This window comes from Camelus dromedarius, chromosome 23, assembly GCF_036321535.1.
Source record: "Camelus dromedarius isolate mCamDro1 chromosome 23, mCamDro1.pat, whole genome shotgun sequence".
In the NCBI taxonomy this organism is placed as follows: domain Eukaryota; kingdom Metazoa; phylum Chordata; class Mammalia; order Artiodactyla; family Camelidae; genus Camelus; species Camelus dromedarius.
Genome location: NC_087458.1, coordinates 15577009 through 15602301, shown reverse-complemented (window position 1 = coordinate 15602301; position 25293 = coordinate 15577009). Strand labels below are relative to the sequence as shown.

Sequence of the window (25293 nt, the reverse complement as noted above, 5' to 3'; positions counted from 1 at the left end):
GACCCTTTTCATAGGCAGAAAGGGCAGAGCTTATGTATGGGCTTATGGGGGGGGAAAGGCAATTCTAAGTGTTGTGTAACTGCATGTAGAAAAAGGCACAGGTTCTCTATTCACTATGTGGAGCACTTCCAATCAAAAAGGATGCCTATAAGCTGTCTCTCTTGATGGCATGGTCTAGGGAGTTGGCTGTTCTGGGGCTAAGATATTTGGGAAACATTTTAAACAGCGGCACCCCATGACATGTCTGTGTTTCATTGATATGTTTACCTATACAAATAGGGCATATATTCACCCCCTGACTTCCTTTTCAAACCTACCTGCCCCTCCTAATCATACCTCAAAGCATGAAGAACAACGGAAATCACTAAAAACACTCGTTGTGCTGGCAAAGCAGCTCTCGTTGTAATCAGGAAGGACATCTCTGACCACAAGAGTTGTGTAAGTCTCAAGGGAGTGAGCCCTGAATGGCAGAGATAAATGCTTTCCTCCTCAGCCTTCTCACCTTTGTCAGCCGGGAAGATAGTCTTACTTCAAGACCCAGCTCACAGTTCATCTGCTCTGTGAAGTCTTCTGAGATTCCACCAGGACATACATGATGTTTATGAAATATTTCTAGCTCTCATCATTTGGGGCACGTGGGAGGACTGTACTTCCTTATCCCTGTGGTTGAGTTGATGTGGCTAGTTCCGACCCTTCCAGGTCAGAGCCATGGCCGGGACAAGCCCTCCAGGACCTTCCCTCCCTCTGCTGTGACAACTGACAGCTGCACCGTCAACCTGGGTCCCAGAGGGAGGACAATGACATGGAGCCAAGCCTGGGTGGACATGTAGCGTGAATGAGAAGCAAGCCTTTGTCGTTTTCAGCCACTAAGACCGTGTGGAGTTGTTTTACAGAAAGGCTAGCTTGCCTGGACTGCTACAGTCCCTCGTCCTCACTTGCGTCCTCACTGCCCTTAAAGATCCAGTCACATTATTCTGTAACCATTGCTTCCATTTCTGTCCCCCTCTCCTCCTCCAGACTATATGGGTCTTGAGAGCAGGTATTATGTCTTATAAATTCTCATTTGGTAGCTGCTTAGCACATGAATGAATGTGTGAATAAGGTATTTGATAATTTGATAAGGTATTTGATAACACTTGATATCAAATGAGATCGGATAAAATGTAGTTCTATAATCTTGTTAGGAGCAATCCTCTCTGAAGGTGGAGATGATCCTGGAATCTTAGGTAGCTCTTCCCAGCCTGCTGGCCATAGTTATTCACTGGAAAAGGACCAGAACAGGTCATCGCTCCTGGAAAGGCTCCACAGCACCCTGTAGACCTTCTCTCCCAGCTGTAGCTCTGAACGGAAAGGGTGGTGGCGTGACCCATGAACACATGGGCGTATGTGGGCTACCCCAGAGGCAGGAAATTAGTCCCACCACAGGAATCAATGAATATTCATTGGCAATTCACCCCCAGGGCAGTAGGGGGAGGAGTGTCACAATATAGCCTAGAAATAACCAAGAATTGACCCTACCAAGCCCCAAGTCCCCTACTCCTATCACAGACAGCAGGTTGCCTGCTGTCATGAGCTAAATGGTTGCCCCCCCTTCTCAAAAGACAGGACCACTTCCCAATCTCTGGAAACTGCTAATGTTACCTTATTTAGTAAAAAGGTCTTTGCAGATGTAGTTAAAGATTTTGAGATGAGGAAATCATCCTGGATTATCAGTATGGGTCCTAAATCCTAGGACACATGTCCCTATGAGAGACTCAGAAGAGAAGGTGAAGTAACGGGAGGCAAGGATGGGAGTGGCCTCCAGCCAAGCAAGCCAGCAAGCGCCAGAAGCCACAAGATTGTCCCCTAGGGCCTCTACAGGGAATGTGGTCCTGCGACACTTTGATTTCAGATATCTGGCCTCCAGAACTGTGAGAGAATAGATTTCTGTCGTTTTAAGCCACCTTGTTTGTGGCAATGTGTTATGGCAGTCCTAGCAAATGCGTGCATCGGCCAGCTCCTCTGGCTGCAGACGCCCACCTGGGCAGCACTTCAGCATTCATCCTGCAGCAGCCTGGCGCTCTGCTGTCCCTGAGTCTCCCGTTCATTTCTCCCAGGAAACACAAGGGCTTGGAGTCATCCTTGTTCTTCTCTCAAGTACTTCGATTCAGGACTTTGTGAGGGGATTCAGGCATGACGAAGCAATGTGGGCCAAGGGCTCCCCCAAGACTCCTTGAGGGTCACATTCTAGAAAGGAAGGCTGGTAGGATGAGGTCGGGGTGCAGCCCTCTCAGGCTCAGCTGAGGTCTCCTGTTACTTATTGATTAAAACAATGAGATAATAACAGTTGTTCCTCTCTTCTCCTAGCTAACCACCCCCTGCCCCCAATAATGGTAAAACCTAGAAAATGGAGTTCCACTGGTGTGGACTTGGAAAGCCTCCAGAAGACAATATACAGAAATGGCAGAGGAAATCAAGTAATTATGAGCTGACAAACACATGGATCACAGCGCCCTGTAGAAGGGAGGTTCCTGTGCTGGGAGCTGGGAGACCTTCATCTTCGTTCTGACTTCGCCACTAATTGACTCTAAGTGTGACCAGCACTTATGTTAGTTTCCTCATCTTTAAAATGAAGGGAATGGGAGAAATTGTTAATATTCTTTCTCATTCTCAAAACTCTAAACCATAAAAACGAATTTTTATGTAAACTTCCTTTTTGCCATAGATGTCGGCACTTGTTTCAACCAGAGACACAAGTGGAGCTTTTCAGAAACCTCCCAGATGTGTGGATGAGGGCTCAGAACAACTCTGTGCCAGACCTCAGGAGCCCCAAGCCTTGAGCCGCCTGGCCGCCACCATGGCCTGGGCCTGAGCTGGAGGAGGACTGGCCAAGTTGAGGGGCCTGAGGTCTCCCTGTGAGCCCACACTGTGGGGACAGCCAGAGCCCCTCCAGCGCAGGAGAAAGAACAGAGGCCATAGGATCCCGTCTAATAGGTGGGTCCAAATCAGGGCTGCTCTGGTCATCACCTTCTAGACCCTGGGCACACAATTTAATCATATCGAATCCTTAACATCCTCATTTAGAAAACAGATGTAATAGGACTTCATGAGGATTAAAAAGATAAATTTACATGCAAAACATCGGTATACAGTAGGCATTCAAGTGGTAGTGATTACCATGACAGCAAGTCTAGGTTTTCCTCACACTGACATCAGTGTGGATGCTCAGAAATGGATTTCCCACTATCTATCAAAACGTATCTTGAAAGCAAGATAAGCCAGGGACCTGACGCCTGGGAATGTATTTCAGAGACAGGGGCGGTGGGTGGTCGTGGGATAGGAGGGTGGCCCCATCAGGGTGGCAGCACTATCCGTCTAGCTTGTGTGCTATTGTGAGTGGGGTCTAGGGAGGAGGCCCCGAGGAGGCCTGAAGCCCTCTGCAGGATGCTGTAAGACATGAATCCTCCTTGACCCCTGGTGTGGGTGCCTGGGTTGTGTAACAGCAACCACAGGGCTCAACTTCTCGTTTCTTTTGTGCTGTTTTTGCTGGGCCCAGACTGGGCTGATGCAGGCAGCTGACTGCGGCTCCTGGGCCCACCTCGTCCCTGCCATGCCTTTGGACAAAGAAGAGAAATGCTGGCTTTTTGGAGCATGCACAGGATGTGCGACCACAGTGGGAAGAATGAGTGGGGCTGCAAGAGGAAGTGTGAATTGAAAGAGTAGATGTTTGTATGTGAATGGGGTTTATTCCCAGAGGCCTCTTTCTGTCAGAGGAGGTAAGAGGGCCTTGGGGGTGGCTTTGGGTGAGCTCAACTAAAGGCATTCCCTTGGGGCCTGGAGCCTGTTTCAAATGGACTTCTTCAGTAAGAGCATTTAGGTGCAGATCCTCCCCACGCCCACCCAGGCAGAGCGTGCTAATCACTGGGGTGAAATCCCCTGTTAGCTGTGCACCCCCAGGACTGCCAGGAGGCCTGGGAGGAGCCACACTTGTCGGGGGAATCCCCAGCAGAGGAAGCAAGTTTTCTCTAGCTCCCATTAGAGCAGCTGAATTTGAACTCCCACACACCTGGGAGCTTATCAAGATACTATGTTGTGTTTTTTTATGTTGTGTCATATGTATTTATCTTGCTTCCTCAAACAGAAGTGAGCTCCTTTTATGGTAGAAACTGTAACTTATATTTCTCTGTATCCCCCATCTAGGCTCCCAACTTCAGATACCTTTATCTTGCTTTATCTTCCAGAAACAAGCTGCTCGTAACTCACACCATGTTGTTTCTAGCAATGGCGCGTGCTCTCATTCCCTGATTGGAAAGCTTTTCCTGGTTTTCTGCACTTGGTAAACTCCTATTTATCTCTGCAGACTCCACTTCGACACCGTCTGTCACAGGAAGCCCCTCGGGACCCAGGCTGGGTATGACACCTCTCCACCATCCACGTGAATTCAACCCCCTGTTCTGCTGACACCTGTTAGGCGCTTCAAGGAGCAGCAGGGTAAAACATTCATCTTTGTATCTCTGCTGCCTGGCAGGCAGTACGGCCTCTACATGTGTCTGCTGGACCTAACTGAAGAGCTGGTGCGTGGCTATGAATTGAATTGTAAATATGAACTGATATCGATCGATATAGAAGATCCTGCCTGGAAGATGGCTGTGATTGCTAGCCCAAGGCCAGGAGGGTGGCCCTGATATGGTGCAAGTAGGTTCAAAATTAAGGGCTGGGGACATCTTGAGAGGAGAGAACGTTCAGCTCCAATCTCTGAAACATCTCAGCGCTCCCAGCCTGGGGTCCTCAAAGCTACCCATTAAGAATGGGCTCTGACGGCATCTTAGGTGGGTATCTTATGGAGGTAAGGGTCCTGTATGCCCATCTCACCTCTCCCAGGGAGGCACTGGGATTTGCAGTTGCAGTGGCTGGAGCCCCTTCCCTTCAGATAAGATTTGACCCACCCAAATGAGACCTTCCAGGTGAGCCGCACAGGTTCAGCAGTCATTTCCCACAATGCCCAGGACGCAGATGTTCAGGAAACCCAAAAGGAGAAAGATGGGGAGCTCACTCTCCAAAAGGCCAAGGTTTGAGGGCAGCGCCCTCCAGGCCTGGTTCAGCTACATCCACTGGGGCGATGAGGTCCTGCAGGGCCTAGAGCAATGAGGCTGATGCTGGTGACCAAGGCTTAGTACTGTGTTAGCAGTTTCACTGTATCTTCTTTTGCACAAAGAGATTAAAAATGTCTACATAACACTCTAAAGGCCAAACACAAGGTGGATAGTTTTTGTGATGAAACTGACCATCTTATTCCTTAAGGTTTAAGCTGAACTACTCCCCCGATGAGAGAACAGTTACAACTGTTGACCTTCCAAAGATCCAATGGTCCCTAAATCCCCAGGCAGCCTCAGTCTCTCTTGTGTCTCCTTTTCTCCTTTACAATGTGCCAGTTAGAGATCAGTTCATTCCACCCAGAGCTTTGAGATGTTTAGAGCTAATGAGTTGACTGGAGGTGGTCAAGCTGGCTATGCAAACATAAAACCTGAGGAAGGCAGATCTGCCTTCAGATTTCTCTGGAACCAAAATGTTCTCTTGAGGCCCTGATAAGATTACTAGGCTGCCGAGCCGCCAGCGTTCAGATTTCCCACGGAACCGCGCCCCGCCAGGATCTGGCTGGCCTGGCTGTGAGAAGCCACGCTGTGGATCAGCTCTGAAACCTGACTCTCTCCAGGAATGCACGCTCGCCCCCTCCCGTGATAGTGCCTGGGCCCTTCCAGTCCACCTCCCAGAACTTCCCCCTGTCATTGCGGTCCAGTGAATGCAAGTATCTGCTCAGGGAAAGCCAGGGTTGCTCTGAGGGCCCCGCAGAGCGGGAGCCAGACAGGAACGTGGGGGGCACTCGGGCAGGCCTGCAAGTACACTGAGCCAAACTCCAGCTCCCAGAGGCCAAGCAATCCCTAATAATCCTAGGCTCCAGCTAGCAGCCAACCTATGGCTCAGTGAGAGGGTGGGTCTAAAACCAGCAAAGGCTGTTGGTGAAGCTGTGGTAGAAAATATTCAATGAAGTAAAAAGATTGTCATCGAAAAAGTAGGTTACAAAATGACCATCATATGTACCAGTATGTATACGGATAAACTCTTTCTCTCTCTCACCATCCGTCATACTGACAGTCTGTGAGGATGGAAAGACATGATAGCTCAATAATATTGACAAGATCTAGTAGGTAATAAATGCTCCATAAATACTGAATAAATGGATGAATGACAAACAATATTTGGAAAGGAGCGACCTCAGAGAGAAGGGCTCATTGTTTCCATCTATTCGGTGACAAATTGAATTTCCACGTGTCTATTATTTCATTGAGCAAATGAAGACTTTGGTCAGTGAAAATTAAACTTGTTCAAGGGCTCTTAGGCTATTTGGTAGTGCCTACCATTTATATTTAAGCAACTGAGAATATTAGTTTAATTTCAACATCCTAAGTCTCCAGCTCTTTCTTGACACTTCTCTCTTTCGGATTCCTATCCAGAGTAACCTCACCTATTAATTATTCTAGAGAAGAATCATATTTTCATCGTAAGAGGCCTGTACGTCTCATGGAGTGCTGGACATTCCTGCTCGGAACAATCAAAACCAACACACCTAAACCTTGTTTTTAAAAAATCTGATTTTTCTCCCATTTTCAACCATTTATTTACTCATTCAACAAGCATTTGAGTGCCATCAGGCCCTAGATATATAAGATGGACCCCGCCCTTGAGGAATTTTCCAGAGAGAGAGCCAGGTAAGCAGACAGTTACAGTTCTGCCTGGTACACTAATTCGGTTTGAACAAGGTGCCCCGAGAGTGCTGTAGAGTCTGAGGGCATCAGCGAAGGCTTCCTGAGGTGGAGATATTCGACCTGCAGACTGAGAAGGGAAGGAGTTCCCTGTTTGTTAATTCACTTATTAAGCAAACTATCCTCAAGAAATTATGCGATTATATCCTAGGCTAATCTCTGGAGAGCTAACGACCAATAAGATAGTCCCTGCCTACAGAAGGCTTATACAGCCGTAAAAGGGGTACTGCCATTCTCCTTGGCATCTTGGAGAACTCTGCTCTTCTGGGTACCCTGGCGAGTTCGAACATGGAAGGCATTTCTGGCTTCTCCTACTACACGTGGTCTTTACTCTTCCATCTTTTTTATTCTTGCTCTCTCTCAAAGTCAGAGTATGCCTGGATTCTAAGAAGCTCCTGCGTCCAGTTTCCTTGCTCACTCCATGAACTGGTGTTTCTGCCATATCAGCCCTGCTACATCGTGGCCACCGTCTTACTCAAGACCACTCAGCTTCCTGCTATCCATGGAGCAGAATCCTGGGCCATCCCCTCTCTGGCCTTTGAGGGCTGCAGCTGGCCTCTGTCTGAACTGTAATAAGGCAACCCTTCGGGGCACAGCTAGGCAAGGAGAATTTGCATGAAGGAAAAGTAACCCTTTCTTCCAGATGGATTGAATTCCAGCTCCCACTCATCCACTTGGCCAGCATCCACTGTACTCGGAGGCCCTGTGGTTTTTATCTTATTACTTTCATTTTTTTTTTTTTTCTCTCGCTTCCCCACCTTCCTCTCCAGCTAACTGGCCTACTTTCCTGCATAAAGCTGGCATGTTCTCCCTGTACTCTTTCCTTATGCCTTCTCCTCCTCACCACCCACCTTTCTTTCAAGACTTCTTTTGAGTCTCACGTTGAAATACTGAAATACTGTAGAACTTACAGTCTGCAACAGCCGTACCTTTGGCACTTATGCATTTCAAAATATATACATGACAAGAAATAATAGTCTCACTTTCCCTATTGGGAGCTTTTAAAAGGTGTCCTTATCTTGTTTACTCCACAGGGCTTAATGAGGGCAGAAGGAATGATTGATATTATTGGTAACAGTAACTTAAAAAAAGAAAAGATTTCCCAAAGACTTCCAATAGGTAAATGGGTTCTAGAGAATGAATATTGAGTAAGTCTTGTTGGCCTGGTTTAAATTCCTAATACTTGGAAGTAACAGAACTCAGTTTCTCACTAAATACAGTGGTCCCTTCATTTCTCAAAAGTGGGTTTCACTTCCCAACACAGGGTTTTACTCAGAGATTTTTCAGGAATTCCCAAATTCCACTCCTGCATATCACGCCCCACCACGAAAAGTTTACTTCCTGGCTAAGAATCGACACTTCCCCAGCCTTTTGGTTTCCTCTTTACTTCCTTTACCAGTGCTAACAGTTGCAGTTCTTTTTTTCAGGCATTTTGACAAAGAAACTTCAAAAGTAGTCACCGTGAACCAGCAAATCCATGCCCTGTACAGACCCAGTGCAAACTGACAGGCTTCCTGGCTGGCTGAGCAATGCCCCCATCTCGGCAGAATCCCCCATCAATGACTATGCATCTCGGTTTGTAGACTGGAGGACCTTCTCTTTTCATGCTCCACTCCCCCCTACCCCACCGAGTCACACAGGAAGTTGTTTGGGTGACAGTTTCAGGGCCTCTGCCACACACTGTTCCTTCCTCAACTGATGGAGAAGAAAGTACCTTTGAAAGGAGTCCCTCGTGTCTTCCTACACCAAAGTTCAACCTTGTATTTGGCCCTCAAGCAGCAACCTACTTTTAAGACTAACACTTGCTTAGTCCTTATCTCCCATCCATTTCTGCAAGAGACTAGAGGATCCTAGATCATACCACAACTCTAGCAGGGTGCACTCTTTCAGAGGAGGAAACCCACTCCTAAAGCAACTTCTTCAGGAAACTTCACCCAGCCTGTGGGTGTCCCCTAGGTCATCTCCCTCCCTTGCGCTAAAGCTATAGCCAGCCAGAGAGGATCTTGTTGCTCTGGGCTATCTTTGAGTAGACGTGAACACTCACTGCTGTGTTCCCTCCCACCCTTTCCCAGTCCTGATCTGCCCTGGCTTACAGGTGTTTCTACAGAGGGTCTGTCCTAGCTCCTGGTGGATCCCACTGTCCCCTGAACTTTATAAAGCCTCCCTGAAGGTGATCCCTGGTCCTTGAAGCAACTGGTAGAGCTGGATGCCTGAACGCAACTGCTTAGGACAGACTTACTGCAGAGAAGTCATAGTACTTTGAAGGCCAAGCAGTAGGTTAGCTTAGAAGAGCCAACCAGAGCTCCAGTGTAGAGCCGGACACCGGAAGAACTAGCAGAACTGACTATGAATCTTGACGGTGCTGACCACAGCCTTGGGAGGAGCGGTTCAGCTTTTGAAAAGGGTGGGAATCACCTTGGAAGCTAGATGACATTTGCACCTTCTCTTCTTTTCACAAGCAAGCCCAAGTCCCGCTAAGACTGGCTTAGGGCTAAATGTCAGGTCTCAGTTTCAAGGGGGAAATCTATGGCAACCTCAAGATGTGGAGAAGGCAGGGAGGAGGGGAATACACCCAGCCACTCCTCCACTGGAGGGTGGTTCCTAGATCCCACTGTCGTTGGAACGGTCCCAGGAAAATCCTAGGCAGAGCAGTGGTGGGCCTCACCCTTGTGCCCCAACAGATGTGGCAGGCACACCCCCATACACGCAGGGACATACAAGGGAGTCTCACGTTTGATCAGAAACAGTGCCATTTGGACAAGAGGGGAGTTTTTCTGAAAGTTCTGTAAGAAGATGTGACAGACAGAAGCGGGACTTGAGAAGTAAGAGGGCGACCAGACTCATCGGGGGAAAGAGTCCAATCTTCATCGAATAGGAAGCCCACAGACTGGCAAAGAAGAGCTTCACGTTAACAGTACTGTTTCTCTTTCAGTACCCATCTCTTCAGACCCAGCGGCTTCTGCTTTCTTGACTTTTTTGCTCACACGTTTGCCCATTTACAAAGTTGGCTGCACCTAACTTCCCACCACCACCACCACTCCCGCCCCGAAACATTTAAGTCCCTAAGCAAAATACCTGGACCCCTGGGAAGGCCCTTCCCCTCTCCCCGAGGTCTTCCCCTGCCGAGCCCTGCCTGCCTGCCGGGAGGGGTCCCCTAGGTAGGACCAGAGGCGAGTCTCCCTAGTTGGTCGGGAGGCGTGGGAGCGGCGAGCGTTCGCCGTGCTCCTGGGTGGCAGCGATGAGCCCGGTGCGCCCCGTTGCCCGCCCGATCGCCGACCCGCCCGCGCGCCACCGCCTGCGTTACCTCCATGTCCTCCAGGTGCCGACTCGGCGGCGGCTGCGCGCGCTCCTCGCTCGGGCCGGGGCTCGCGATCCCCGCTATCCGCTCGGCTCCCGCCCGGGCCAGGTTCGGCGGCGGCGGGCACGGCGCAAGTGGGCGGCGGCGCGCCCGGCTCGCTGGCTGCGGGACTGCCCCGGCCCCCCGGCCCTGCGCATGAGAACGAGGAAGGAGGAGGAGGAGGAGGGAGCGAGCGAGCGAGGGAGGGAGGGAGGGAGGGAGGGTGGGAGGGGAAGGGGTGGGGAGCGGGGGAAGGAGGCCGGCGATCAGGGTTTAAATTTAGACACAAATCTAAACAGATACTGTCCCCTCCCGAGGCAGGACTCAAGCGAGGGAGCCACGACTCCATTAATCTGCCCAAACATGGGGATGGGACAGCCGCCTGGCCCCTCTTTCTCGCGAAGTTCCTCCAGGACCCTGGTCTTTGCCTGGGTGTCCGTCCTTCTCAACCTCTACCTCCTTTAACATGCCTTCCTTCTTTTTCTTCCTCTAAAGTTAGAGTCTTCTTTCATTCTTATCTCCCCTCTTTTCTATTTACTTCTTTTATGTGCATACCTACTCTTTTTTACGTCATTAAAAAAAATTGCATTCACCGCGCACCTGGTTTTCCTGGCGATCCTAGGCGGAGAGTGAGGCCCTTCCTTGGTTGATGTGTCCGTGTTCTCTCACGGCCCCAGAAGAGGGCTGTTCGGACAGTGCCATCAACTCTCAGTGTGGGACGGAGTCGACCACTTTTCCCTCTGGTGTCTCTTTGACTTTCCGCCTCTCATTTCCTCTATCAATCTATCCATCTCTCATCTGTGTATCATGAAGAGGAGGAGGAGATAAATAAGAAATCCAAGCAAAGCTATCCAGGCTCCCTGCAGCAGTATATCTTTCCCTCTCCCCTTGATTTGATTGATGCATTCGATTTTGCGGAATTTCAGCTCCCACAAGCTTCTTGCTAAAGAGCCTTTTTGCTATCCCTAAGTGTACTGTAAGAAACAGAGTAAAGGGCAAGATCATGAACATCCGATTCCCATAGGCCCAGTTTAGCAACCCTCCCCAAGGGCCATCCCAGCTCTCTGGGCAGCAAAGAGGATAAAAAAAAAAAAACAACCAAAGTTGCATGGGAAGGACAGGGGAACTGAAATCTGGAGCAGCTTCTTTCTCTGCTACAAGTTTATACACTGACCACCAACCCTAGGTGTCCCTCCAGGATTCCCCCGACCCCACCCAGAGAGGAAGAGGAGAAACGCCTTCAGACACCTGTGAGTGTGAAGGGGACTGGTTGGCAGGCATTCCTTTGCGACTTTCTGCAGGGTTCTTGCACCCCCAGCCCTACCCCAAACCTGACCTGATTCACCCTGGGAAAGGGACAGTGGGCCAGGTGATGGGGAGCTCTATGAAGTGAGATATATGGGCAAACAAGTAAAGGAAACAAGCTGAGAGTCTGCTCATACAACAAAAAACTGCCCTGATTCTGCTCCTCATGGAGACACCACCCTTGCACTGTCAGGTACATAGATTGCTGCTTTGGGCCTTAGAACATGGCCTCCTTCCTGTAGAATCCTCTAAGGCCTGACTTTCTAAAACACTAACAACCCTAATGACAAGGGGTTTTCTAGTTCATTTAACTCAATTGAACATAGAGGCAAAATCCTTAATTTCAGAAACAGCTTGCAAGTTGAACTCTAGCTCTGCTACTTTCCAGCTGTGTTTCTTGGACAAGTCACTTAACCTCTCTGACCCTCATTTGCCTCACCTATATAGTTTAGTAGGCACTCTGAAAAAGAGAAGCTGTTTTTATAACTCTTAGCCTCATGTCCAAGCTCAAATGAATTGGAACCCAGTATTTCTTTTATTGCCAGGCATTCTAGGGCCCAGTGAATGGGGCCTCCACTCCCAGGAATGCCGCACAGGGGAGGGCACTAGGGCAGAACTGACAGCAAGAAAGGAAGTTTCCTGGTATCTTGCAGTGTTATCTTGTGCTTGTGATTTTTTTTCCCCCATTCTTCTTTTTAAAGGTGCAGGACTGATTTGGTGATGGGAGCGTGGTCTTTTCATATCTGCTAGTTCTGACTCACGAGGCCTTTTCCTTTCTGCCTCCACCTAGTCCTCCTTTCTGCTCAGAATGGGGCTGCCCCGGCACAGGTTTCTGCCTTCACAAACAGGAGGGCGGAAGTGCCTGCCCGAAGGAAACCGTTAGGCCTAGATAGCATCACAGTCACTCAAGGTGACTTGCAGCTGTGGCCCACGCCTTGCTCAGGCCTTCACGTCCCCGTGAGAACCCATGACCCACAGTGCAAACAAGCTGGCCTCTGCCATGCTTCCGGGTCTCAGAACATGCTCCTCCTGAGGTCTTGGACCCCTAAGCAGAGACCTTCATGGGAGGAAGGAGTGGGAAATGGGGAGAGAGGGGCAGAGGACCAGAACTCAGTTCCAGCAGCCATGAGTAGGTGTGGGGCCTGTGCTCTCTTTCCTTCCCCTCCTGCCCCTCCTGAAGATCCCCAGAAGCCAGAATGGAAATACCCCAGCTGGTAAACACCCTGTTTTTGTGGGGCTGTCTGAGATTGTGACTTGCTTGTGTGCCTGGAGAAGCTGACAGCCCAAGAGGAAGGGAAAGTGGCTCTGAGGGGGTGGTTCCCCTCCCCACTAGGGGACTGGTTGGCTCACAAGGACCTACTTCCTGTACTCTCCCCTCTTCACACACCCTGGTAGTCTGAATCGGCCAAGCAGCAAATAGAGGCCAGTGCAGAATGAAGAACAAGAAATTTCAGAGAGACAGCTTGAGCAGGGGAGCCCATCTTACCATGGGCAGCCCTAGGCACATAGCAGGCCTTCAATAAATATTTGGTGAATGAATGACTGGATGAATGAATGAATGAAGCAAATTAATAGGATCTTTGCCTTTAAATCAAAGGCAGAGGCTTTTTCCATAGATGTGTCTCCAATGGTAGAAAAGGCCCAGGGGGAAGAAAAGATCATGGAAGGGTACAAGTTAAGCAGTAACTTAATTAGTTTTTAAGCAGAATTGCAAAGCGCTCCACCCAATCAGCACGTAGTAAGTGGCCACACTGTGCTGCTAGTTGTCCATATAAAAAATCAAAAGCAAGAAGCAAATATTCTTTCATGGCTATAGATACTAACCTTGCAGTCTATATACTTCAGCCCTAAATCCTGGGAATCTTGGCAAAAATAAAATGAAACAAGTCACTCTGCTACAAGTGACTGTCAGTGAGGAACAGAGTTAAATATACTGAAACTAAAACAACAAGGCTTGAGTGCTTTTATGTGTTCAAGGAACGCCAGGAGAGGGTTTCCCAGAGGCACAGGGTAGCATGTGAAAGGCAAACTGAGAAGGGAGGTAGCAGGGCAACAAGTGGGCCACAGGGGGGATGCTGAAGTGTGGGAAGAGCAGCCAGCAGGGGTTGGCGACTTCATGAGGAAGGCTTTTGACTGGCCCTTTTGATTTTGATGGAGCTCAGGAGATTGGTTACATAGGGAAATTGAACAAATAGGTTGAAACCTAGAGGCCAAAGGAAGCCAAGATTCTCACTAATGGGGAAGGGAGATACAAATATGCAGAGGGATGGGAGTGGAGGGACTAGGATGAACCCTGTGCTGCTGGGTGGAATGGGAGGTATTGGTGTGAACTCAAAGTTCTCAGCCTGTAGGCAGATAGATGTAGAGATAAGCGTGCGTACATACATAGATATATTTCTTAGTTTGAGCTACTGAGAGGGCCTGGGGGAGATGATACCTCAGTAGTAATCTGTGTACACAGAGCCCAGATCTTGGTTTCTAAATACCATTCTCCACTAAAGGAACCAAGGGTCCTTGGAGAAGAAAGGCTGATTACAGGGTTGGGGCATGTAAAGAATAAGATAAATGTGGAACATCTTGTTAGGCTAGAAAATATGGAAGTGCTCAATAAATGGCAGGGAGATGTTACAACAACAAAACCTACAGAAGCCACATTGCAGAGGCTTCCTCCTGGGAAAATACTGGGATAATAAGAGGATCAAAATACACAATCATAGCAAGGCATTATAACCCTTAAGTAAAACAGGAGTTCATGAGTTCACACTTACATAAACAAAAAAGTAAACAAGTCAGTGGGAGAAGAGAAAGCTCTTCCTTACAGCATGATGCTAACAAATGTGAAAAAAAAAAAGTTAGAAGAAAATTGCCATAGGACAATTATAATACTTTTAGTTAAGAAACATCATTGGGTGCTAAATCTAGTGGGTAAAAATGGGATGAGGAATGGAATTTTACACAATTTCAAAGTATCTCCCTATAGGTTACTCACTAATTACAGAGGTTACTCACTAATTTACAGAGAATAAGCCTAGCAGATACCATAGTAACCAAGTGATCAAAATAAACACCACCAGTGCTGGGACAAATTGACATCACATGCTACCTGATGGGTAAGAAGAACACAACAACACTTCCGTGGTATTCTGGTCCAAGGTGTACAACCTGAATCTAATCATGAGGAAACACTGGACAAGTCAAATAGGAACATTCCTCAAAGTGACTGGTCTGTGATCTCCCAAAGTGCCAAAGTTGAGAAGGCCAGGAAAGGCTGGGGAAGGGTTCCAGGTTACAGAAGACTAGAGCCACGTGACTACTGGGTTGAACGTGCGCTTCTGGGTTGGCTCCTCTGACTACAAAGTATATTAAAGGAATTAGTCTATATACACATACCAAATCATCACTGCATATACTTTAAGCATCTTAGTATGTTATTTGTCAATTACATCTCAGTAAAGCTGAAAAAAGAGAAATTATTAGAATTGGCAAAACTGTAAGGAATCCTGGGTGAAGGATGTATGGGAGTTTTTTGTACTAATCTTACAATCTTCTCAAAGTTTAAAATTATTTCAAACTAAGAAGTTAGGGAAAAAAGCTGGTGGTGGTTAAGAAATGAGCCGTCCCTTTTTCTTTGATTCCAGACTGACTCCCAACCCAGTCCCTTTGCTGTCTGTTCCTCCCCACTCCACCCCAACACCAGAGACCCGCAGGATGAGCCAGGGCCTGTTAACATTGATGACAGAGAGACAGCGGGCAGAGAGCCAGTCTTCTGGAACGATAGAGGATGGAGACAGGAAGGGGAAGATTATTCAAATCTTTCTTTGTATAAATATCTTTGTGATGGTTTAGTGGTTGCAGTAAATATATGTATTTTTAAAGTTTTTGAAGAGAGATTTCACAAAAGAAATTTTTTTTTAAAAAAGGAAGAAAACATTATACATCTATCAAAAGTCATCAAAGTGTACACCTGAAATATGCATAGCTTACTATACAGGAACCATACCACAATAAAGAGGTAAAACAAAAAAGGTTATCAGAAACCCAAAGAACAATGGAAATGAATAAACTATTTGTGATAATAAAAAAAATAATTTAGAAAAATTTAAAAAGGAGGAAAACACAAGAACCAAACCAAACTGGACTGAAGGAAGGTGGACATACTGATGGAGACTGGTCAGCCCAGGTACCCTGAGAAAGGGGCTGGGAGTCTGTGGCTGAGAAGAGCCAACTAGGGATTTCCTGGGGTGAGGCTGAGGGAAGCCCAGCTAGGACTCTGGTCTAATCACCAACGCCAAAGAACACTGTTGACAAAAAAACCAAAGGGGATGGTCTGGAGGCCACAAGAGATTGCACCCTTCTCCTTCTGAGGCATAGCCCAAGTTGAGGAATGAAATTATACAGATCTACAAGGAAACCCAAACTTTCTCAACCCTAAAGTATATTATGCAGAGCATCTGAACACCAACCTCAGCACTAGATGTAAATTAGAATGGGCCTGAAAGCTTTGCAAAAATTAGCTATGCCTGAGCCTCCCCTACGCCCACCCCTGCAAATGAACAGGGAGTGGGGCCTGGTGTCAGTGCTTTTTTAAGCTTCAGTAAAAAGGTAAATCTTAAACAGTCTAAGCCAATTACAGAAATACCATCCTCTTGCCAAAAATTGGTTTAGAGAGAAATAAGTGAGGAAATTTTGGCCAATGAGATAAAATGAGAAATCTTTATCCTTTCTGATAAAGAAACACATAGGAAGAGATGCCCTGTTGTCCTACCTGATGTGATGCCTGGAACTACAGCAACTATTGTGCTACCGTGAGACAAAGCTAGGAAGATTCAGTATGTAAACTCCATAAGGACATAAGGACAGAGGTTTTTGTTTCTTTTTTTGTCAGTGTATATCCCATGTACCTAAATCAAGGCCAGACACAAATAGCCGTTCAATAAATATTCATTGAAAGAGGAACCCAATGGCTTTGCTGACCTAGTGGTTCTGTTGAGGCACTGAATTGACCAACTCTTGAGGGACTATCCCTGGTATTCTTATGTGAAGTAATAAATTTCTTTATGATTTAAGCCACATGGGCATGATCTTTTGTTACAGCTGAAAGCATCCAATTGATTCAGATTTATGCAAACTTAAGAAAAGGAAGACAAAATCAGATGCATATATCAGTACAAAGAAAGAAGCGGTCCCTCGGACAACTGTCCAGCAGAGATGTGGAGAAAGTCTGGCATGGAAGTGCAGACGCACACACACACACACACACACACACTCACACACACACACACAGAGTTGGGGCAAGGGGGTGGGAATGAGGAAATATGAAGCAGAAAAGAGACTGGGAAACCTAACTAATATCCATTGGGGAAGAAAAAAATTCAGAGTGAAAAAAAAAAAGAGTCATCACTGTCAGAATTTTTTTTTTAATGTTTTTAAATTTTTTTGAGGGAGGAGGTAATAAGGCTTATTCATTTATTTATTTTTAGAGGAGGTGCTGGGGAATTGAACCCAGGACCTCATGCATGTTAAGCATGCTCTCTACCACTTGAGCTATAACCCTCCCACCACTGTCAGAATTTGAAGTGTTTTAATTTCTATCTAACTTTCAGACAGCACATGGTCTAGATAATCCTTTATTTTTTCTTATTCTTGAAAAGAAGGACTGATGTCTTCTAGAAAGAAAGTGGGGTGATATTTACAGAAATAAAGGCGTGTTTTCATGAAGTAATTTCACAACACAATTTCTTTTAGGATATTGTTAGTAACGTTAAGTGATGTTGCAGTTTTGCTGCTAAAGGAAGGCATTTACTGATACGAATCACCATCTTGGATTGGGCAGGAACTTGTCCAAAGCTGGAGGTTACCCATACAGCCTCAAAATGAATTACATCCAATGATTCTACACTAATAAAGTGAAACAGTTTATAAGAATAGTGCCCAAGTCCCACCTGCCACTCATCCTCTTTGTATTTAAGATGGACAACAGGCAAAGAATCGTGCAGAAAGTTTTCTGCACAAAGTACACGTTTGCAAAGTTCTACTAAAAACCTGTGTCCCCACCTGTTAGTTTCTCTTTCCTTCTTGTGGTGGTCTCCCTACCCATCCATCTGTCCATCCCAGTAACCTGGGAGTTATTCCTGATTCTTCCTTTATCTTTACCAACCGGGTGCTGCAATTCTAGCTCTGAAATATCCTGACATTTCTCCCCACAACCTCGCACCAATCAGTCATTGCCATTTTTCATCTGGATTAAGAAATCGGTGTTCTAGTTGATCTCCATGTCTCCTAATTGCTGTCCTGGTCTCCAACCTTGATTCACTATCTCCCCACGTCTACTTCCCACTCTACAAGTGGTGATTTTTCTAAAGATTACTTTAGAGGGTGCAACTCACACTCTTTCCTGACATGGCCATGCTTACCTCTCCGCCTTGTCTCAGCAGAGAACGCCAGGTACTCCACCCTCAAGCCGTCCTGAACTGCTTTCAGGTCCCTGAACGAGCTGTCTTCTCTGCCTGGAACACATTCCTTCCTTTGTACAAAGCACAAAGTTAACTCTTATTCATTTCTTGTTTCTCAGATTAGGCTTCCTCCAGGAAGATGGTCCTGACCACCACCCCGTCTCCCCCAGATCCCACCTCCTGGAAGAGATGTGCTTCGTACGTGTACCTGACGCATGCACTATTCCCGCCATTGCAAAGATTACTTTACAATTGCTTGTTTACTTTCTTTACCCATCCACAAAACTTTAAAGAGGGCACATTCCATTCTACTTTGGTTAAAGTTCCATGATCAATGTTGGGTTTAAATTTGGTTAGTAAATACATGTTGGATGAATGAATGGACACTGGCTATATGCAAAACAGGTAGATAGTCTGTTTTGTAACCCAGTTCTCGAATCTCCATCTAAAAATGTAGTACACAAGAGGTCCTGGGTTCAATCCCTAGTACCTTCATTCAAATAAATAAATAAATAAACCTAATTGTCCCTCCCTTCCAAATGTAGTACATAGACAGTTGTAACAAAGAGGATAGCATAGAGATTTAAAGATCAGCACTGAAACCAGATGTCCTGGGTCCAATTGTGACCTTGATCATGTTACTTAATTTTGCTCCCCAGTTTCTCTATCTGTAAAATGGGGATAGTAATAGAATTTACCATGTAGAGTTGTAACGATTAAATGAGTTAATACATGTGAAATGCTTAAAATCCTGCTAGCAAATAATGAGTGTGATAAAGGCTGGGTCGTTATTGTCATAGAAGTAATAGGAGCAGCGGCAGCATTTTATCGTGAAGAAATGATTGTAACCAGGGGCAGGCAGCAAATCCAGCTTCCCCCAGACATGATTCCACGTTCCTCTCTCAATTCCAAGCTATCCACTTGTGATTTTCACCTACTTTTAATAGATTTCTCTGCTTGGCTACAGCCTCACCCTGTTGGAAAGACTCATCTGTGTCTTATTTCTTCTCACTTGTACTTTATCTGACTGTTCTAGAATGTTCTACATTCAGATTCAGTTCTGCATTTTTTGCTTGTACATGCTGGGGAAAAAAAGGTGCGAGGGGAGCTCCTCATATCTCAATTCATTATAAATTTTCACTATCTTGAATAGTGTTTCACTTTGGAAACCAGTTTTTAAGTTACACTGATTTAAATAATGCATAAATTTGTATGCACAGAAATTATGAGTTTTTATCTGGTGTAGTCAAGGATTTGACCTATCCTAAATCTTACCACTCATCGACTAGTTTACTTGCTCTCATCCCGTTGTACAGCCTCACAACTCCTGATGACGAAGCTTTATCCAAGAGTTTACAGCTTTGGAGTATGTCATTATTACATTTCCTACACTCATACACCTTCATCCACCTTTTCTGCTTCCTGACCAGTGACAGTATTAGAGACTTTTTCATATTTTTCTCATCTTGGTGTACCCAGTACCATCAACCCAGTGAGGCCCACACAGGGTCCCTATCTTACAAGCCTGTCATTTATCTGAGAAGGCAATACACAATAGACCCTTGGATATTTGAATCATAATACAAACTAAATGCTAAATGTCCTGAAGCAGTGTAAGACTGGATGCTTCTGAGTCCTAAGGAAGGCTAGACTGACAAGGACGGAGGGTTCAAAGAAGGCCTGGGGCAGGAAGTAGAGGAAGCTGACCTAGGTGTGCTTGGTGAAGACGGGGATGGTGGGGCTTGGGCACCTGGAAGGTCATGTGAGCTGAGGGCTCCCAGAGCCTGAGGAGGGGATGGAGAGTGACATGAAGGTTTGTCAGAGGCCAGCTTTGACTGTCCTCAGGTTTGCAGGGTCTACTGCATATGGCACACGTTAGCTCTTTAAGTGAGCATTAAGTTTGGAATTCATCCTGGCCTCCTTATAGTGAGCTGACTGACCCTAGAGTTGTTCTGGGAATGTTTTATGCTTGGTACTTGCCTCTGTAAAAATAGATGATATTTGCATTTTGAAGATTACTGACCTTGAGAACAGTTGCTTCTGATTTGTATTTTCTGTTTCTGCTTCCTTTATTGCACATGGGGGGATTTTTAAGTGGCAACAAAGAGAAAGAGATTGGGTAAGAGTGAGTAAGGAAAGAGATAGGACAACCACTTACCTGTAAAGACTCCGTAGGCAAGGCGGCCAAGCTGAGGACTGGGGACTCCAGGATGCTACCGCACTTGTGGTTTCTAAACGGCAAAGTTACTCAACCATTCTCATTTCCTTATTTGATGATAATTCTCGTTAGTCACCCGGGGATATGGCAAAGAACTTCTAATCAAAATGACCATAAATCTAAAACCATCATGAAGCGAGTTAAGCACTCAATTTGGCCTCACACAGCCCAGTCAGCAATGAAGCAAAGGACGCACACAGCCCCTGCTGGGAGTCACACAGGGAGACGAGTGCATCTCTGCTGTGGAAGGGGGAATGGAGTGGGTGGCAGTGGTCCGGAGTGGGGTGGGGGTGGGGTGGGGAAAGAATTTGCATCTCATGGCCTAATCAGATCTGAAAGCTAACATCCTGTTTTTCTGTAGGTTGGGCACTTCAGTAGCTAAAAGCCTCCTCTGACTATGACCAGGCTCAGGAAGTGAGTGTCAACAGCCTTGCAGATGGGAACCCAACTCCGAGTGACCATGCCTGCAAAGGCATCCCACTCCCATTCAGGCCAGCCGCCCTGCACTCCCGCTCCCCTAATTCTAGAACTCCAGACCTCACCCCCTCCTCCCTAGAGAATTATCAACAGGAAGTTAAGTCAGCTGGAACACTCTGTTCCCTTGACATTTTTGTTTTAATTCTGCAGCTGTGTTTAAGGCTTCATGAATTCTCTCTCTGGCTCTGTGTCTTAGGTCTGTCTGTCTGTCTGCCTGGTGCTTTTTCTCTCACATTCACGTACCAAGTCGTGATTACCATAAGGCTGGTGGACCAGAATGAGAACTTAGGGTTCGTAAGAAGGAAGTGGGGGTGGTGAGGGGACGGGTAAGAAAGCACTTTAGGGACTGTAATACTAGCTGTTGATGAGCTAAGAAGGGGACCATTTGCTCAGGGATTATTACTGAGGGGAAGCTGTAAACGCTGAGGAGGAATTCCTAAATCATGAACAATGTGCACTGCCATAGCCATCCGTCCTCATCCCTTCATGGTGCTTATCTCTACCTCATATCAGCGAGATGTGTGGGCATGTCTTCTCAATATTCTATACTGCCTACTCAGATGTCTTATATACCCTTATTCTCTCTTAGGAAGCAGTTGGTAAATAAATGAATGAAGCCTCTCTCCCTTGTTTTATTCCAAGTCAGCTTGTCACAAAAAAAAACCAAGACACAGCTTCCAACTACAACCTGGTCTACTCAAGGTGATATCTCAGTCTCTGGTAGCTGCAATTACACGGTTCCTTACTTGCTGAACGTCTTTTTAATTTGAGGTACGTTGTTTCAAGACTCATCAGGGCATATTTTGTTCGGCCCCAGTTGCCTTTTTCCCTATTGCCTCTCATTTAAGTCTAGAGGAAAAAGACCTCTGAACTAAGAGACCCTGAATCTCTAAAGCCCCTAAATGGCTAGAAGGAAAGTGATGATTATTATCTTTCCAAATTCTTCCTCAACAGACCCAAGAGGAGTGTCTCCTATTTATTATAGTAGCTGGTCCATTGAACTCACATGTGTGTACTGCCAGGGTTGGTTTAAAGGGCCATGTGAAGCAAATGACTTATAGTCACACAGGTTATATGCTTTGTCAATCATTGCCCTTGAAATCTAAGTCCAAGGAAACATAGCTCACAAGACAGGTATGGTACCACGTGTCCCCACAAAATCACATCTAAAGAATCCATATACAGATATGTTGGTAGTTGGTAACCTTGAGCTATCATTTCAAATGCCTGCTAGTGTCTGCCTGAATTTTATATTTATATTTCAAACTTAGTCCAGGAATCCTATATTCTAAAAAAGTAAACTACGGGGAGAATAATAGCTAAGTGGTAGAGTGCCTGCTTAGCATGCACGAGGTCCTGGGTTCAATCCCCTATACTTCCATTAAAATAAATAAATAAACCTAATTACCCCCCCCCAAAAATAAAAAATAAATAAAAAAAAAAGTGTAAACTATATGAAGCCCACAATGCACATCATACTCAACAATGAAAAACATAAAACTTTCCCTCTAGGATCAGGAACAAGGCAAGTTTGCCCACCCTTGCTACTTGTATTCAACATAGTACTGGGAGTTCTAGCCAGAGAAACTAGGCAAGAAAAAGAAGTAAAAGGCAACAAATTGGAAAGAAAGAAGTAAAATTATCTTTATTTGCAGATGACATGAACTTATATGTAGAAAACTCTGAAGATCCCACACGTTTGTTATTAGAACTAATAAGCAAATGCAGCAAAGTTGCAGGACACAAAACCAATACACAAATCAGTTGCATTTCTACAGCTAACAATGAACAATTCAAGAAGGAAATTAAGACGATAATTCCATTTACAATAGTATCAAAAAGAATGAAATACTTAGAAGTAAGCCTAACCAAAGAGGTAAAAGACTGATACAATGAAAACTACAAAACATCTGAAAGAAACTAAAGGAGACACAAATAAATGGAAAGGCATTATGTGTTCATGCATTGGAAGACTTAATATTGTTAGAATGTTCATGCTAACAAAGCTATCTACAGATTCAATGCAATCCCTTTTAAAATCCCAATGGCATTTCAGAAATAGGAAAAAAAAAATCCCCAAATTCATATGGAATTTCAAGGGCCCCAAATTGCCAAAAAAATCTTGAAAAGGAAGAATGAAGTTGGAGGCCTTACACTTCATGGCTTCAAAACATATTACAAAGCTACAATGAGCTACTGGCATAAATACAGACACACAAACCAATGGAACAGGACAGAACAGAGAGCCCATTTATGGTCAAATATCTTCAACAGGATGCCAAGACCACACAATGGGGAAAGGACAGTCTCTTCAACAAATGGTGTTTGGATATTCACATGCAAATGATTGATGTTAGACCCTTAACTTACTCCATATACAAAAATTAACTCAAAATGGATTAAAGACCCAAACGTAAGACTTAAAACTATAAAACTCCTAGAAGAAAACATAGGGGGACATCTTCATGACACTGGATTTGGCAATGATTTCTTGGATATAATGCCAAAAGCACAGGCAACAAGAGTAAAAATAGACAAGTGGGCCTACATCAAACTCTAAAACTTCAGCATGTTAAAGGAAACAATCAACAGAGTGAAAGTCAATCTATGGAAGGAGGGAAAAATAGCAAATCATATACCTGATAAGGAGTTAATATACAGAATATATACAGAACTCCTATACCTCAACAACAAAAAAACAAATGACCCAATTTAAAAATAGGCAAAGGAACTAAATAGATATTTCTCAAAGGACACATACAAATGGCCACCATGCATATGAAAAGATACTTAACATCACTAATCATTAGAGAAATGCAAGTTAAAACCACAGTGGGACATCACCTCATACCCATTAGGATGGCCACTATAAAAAACAAAAAACAAAAACAAAAACCAGAAACTAAGTGTTGACAAGGATGTGGAGAAATTGGAACCCTTCTGCACTGCTGGTAGGAATGTAAAATGGTATAGCCCCTAGGCAAAACAGTATGGAGTTTCCTCAAAAAACTAAAAATGGAATTACTATATGATCTAGCAATCCCACTTCTGGGGACCCAAAAGAATTTAAAGCAAGGTCTTGAAGAAGTATTTGGCCACCCACGTTCACTGTAGCATTATTCACAATAGCCAAGAGGTGGAAGCAGCCCTGATGTCCACTGACAAATGAATGGATAAAGAAAATGTACACACACCACCCCAAACACACTGGAATAATATACAGCCTTAAAAAAGAAGGAGGTCCTGTTCACCTGCTACAACATGTGTGAACTTTAAGGACATTTTGCTGAGAGGAATAAGCCAGTCACAAAAGGACAAACGACGTATGATTCCATTTATGTGAGATAGCTAGAGTAGTCAAATTCATGGAAACAGAAAGTAGAATTGTGGTTGCCAGGGGCTGGGGGAAGCGGAAAAGGAGTGTTGTTATTTGATGGGTATAGAGCTTCCGTTTTGCAAGATGAAAAAGTTCTAGACATCTGTTGCACAACATGACTATAGTTAACACTTCTGAACTGAACACTTAAAAATGGTTAAGAGGGGAAATTTTATAGTATGTGTGTGTTTACCACAATTAAAACTAAGAAAGAAAAAACAAAAAGTAAAAGTATAAACGCTTCAATATGCCTAACCATAAATTACCTGCTCCTCCTCTGGGTTTACTTAAAAGGCCAGGCCTATGTCTGAGTTAAAATTTCTTAAAAAGCAGATTTGGCGTCAACAAAGAGAACACCTTTATAACAACTAGCCTTCCAGCTGTGCTTTCTCTTAAGAAGGAGCGTGTCCTCCAGTAGCGGAGATCACAAGCCAATCTCAGCAATCACTTAGAGGGATGTCACAGGGCATCCACGTTCTGATAGGTTCAAACTGCTTGACTTCTGCAGTTCCCCACATGGAGATTCTAGGATTATAAACCGCAAAATTGGGCTGAGAAGTGGCGACAGGAGAGGCAGAAGCCCCTTTGAACTAAAACTATGTTAGGTCCAGAATTTTCTTTAAAATATTCCAGAAAAAAAAAAATTGATGAGGAAGATAGATGAGGCAGGGTTGGGAAGGTATTGATCACTGCTGCAACTGGGTGTGGGTATCTGGGAATTCACAGCACGATTCTCTCTGGGTTTGCATATCCTTATAAATTTCCATAATAATGGGAAAACAGTGAACAGACTCAGGTTGACTGGGTATCTGGACTGGAATTGGAGTAGGAGAGGAAGGAGCACTAAAAACTTTCAAATCAATAAATACATCTTTATCTACTTTAGAGGTTCACTGAAGGGCAATCTCCTTCAGATGATAGGGGAGTTGATATCATTTCCTTAAAACTTTGAGAGTCAATTCCACGACCCAGCAACCCCGTATCTAGAGATGTTCCCAAAAGAAATGAATGGATATACCTATCAAAAGCCATGTACAAAAATGTTCACATTAGCTTTGTCCTTAACAGTACAAAACTAGAAACAACCCAAATACCAAAGGACAGATCAATAAATTGTGGATCATTCATACAATAAAATGTTACTCAGCAATTAAAAGAAACAAACTACAGACACACATGACATAGGAGAATTTCAAAAACATCGTCCTGAGGGGAGGGTATAGCTCAAACGGTAGAGCACATGCTTAGCATGCACGAGGTCTTGGGTTCAATCCCCAGTACCGCCTTTAAAAATAAATTAAACCTAATTACCTCCCCACCCCCATCAA

At 45.2% G+C, this 25293-nt stretch overlaps 1 protein-coding gene across 2 annotated transcripts in view; it reads right to left on the bottom strand.

Annotated features, from left to right (window-relative positions):
* The window catches only part of RCSD1 (RCSD domain containing 1), a 58680-nt gene extending 48379 nt beyond the window's left edge, over window positions 1-10301 (bottom strand). Inside the window, exon 1 of one of the 2 annotated variants that reach the window (XM_031436788.2) lies at window positions 10105-10301. In XM_031436788.2, the coding sequence (XP_031292648.2) occupies window positions 10105-10110 (6 nt within the window). In that variant the 5' untranslated portion in view covers window positions 10111-10301. The remainder of the gene's footprint in view (window positions 1-10104) is intronic. The other variant, XM_064477958.1, reaches the window with a different exon arrangement.
* Between the last annotated feature and the right edge of the window lie 14992 nt (window positions 10302-25293).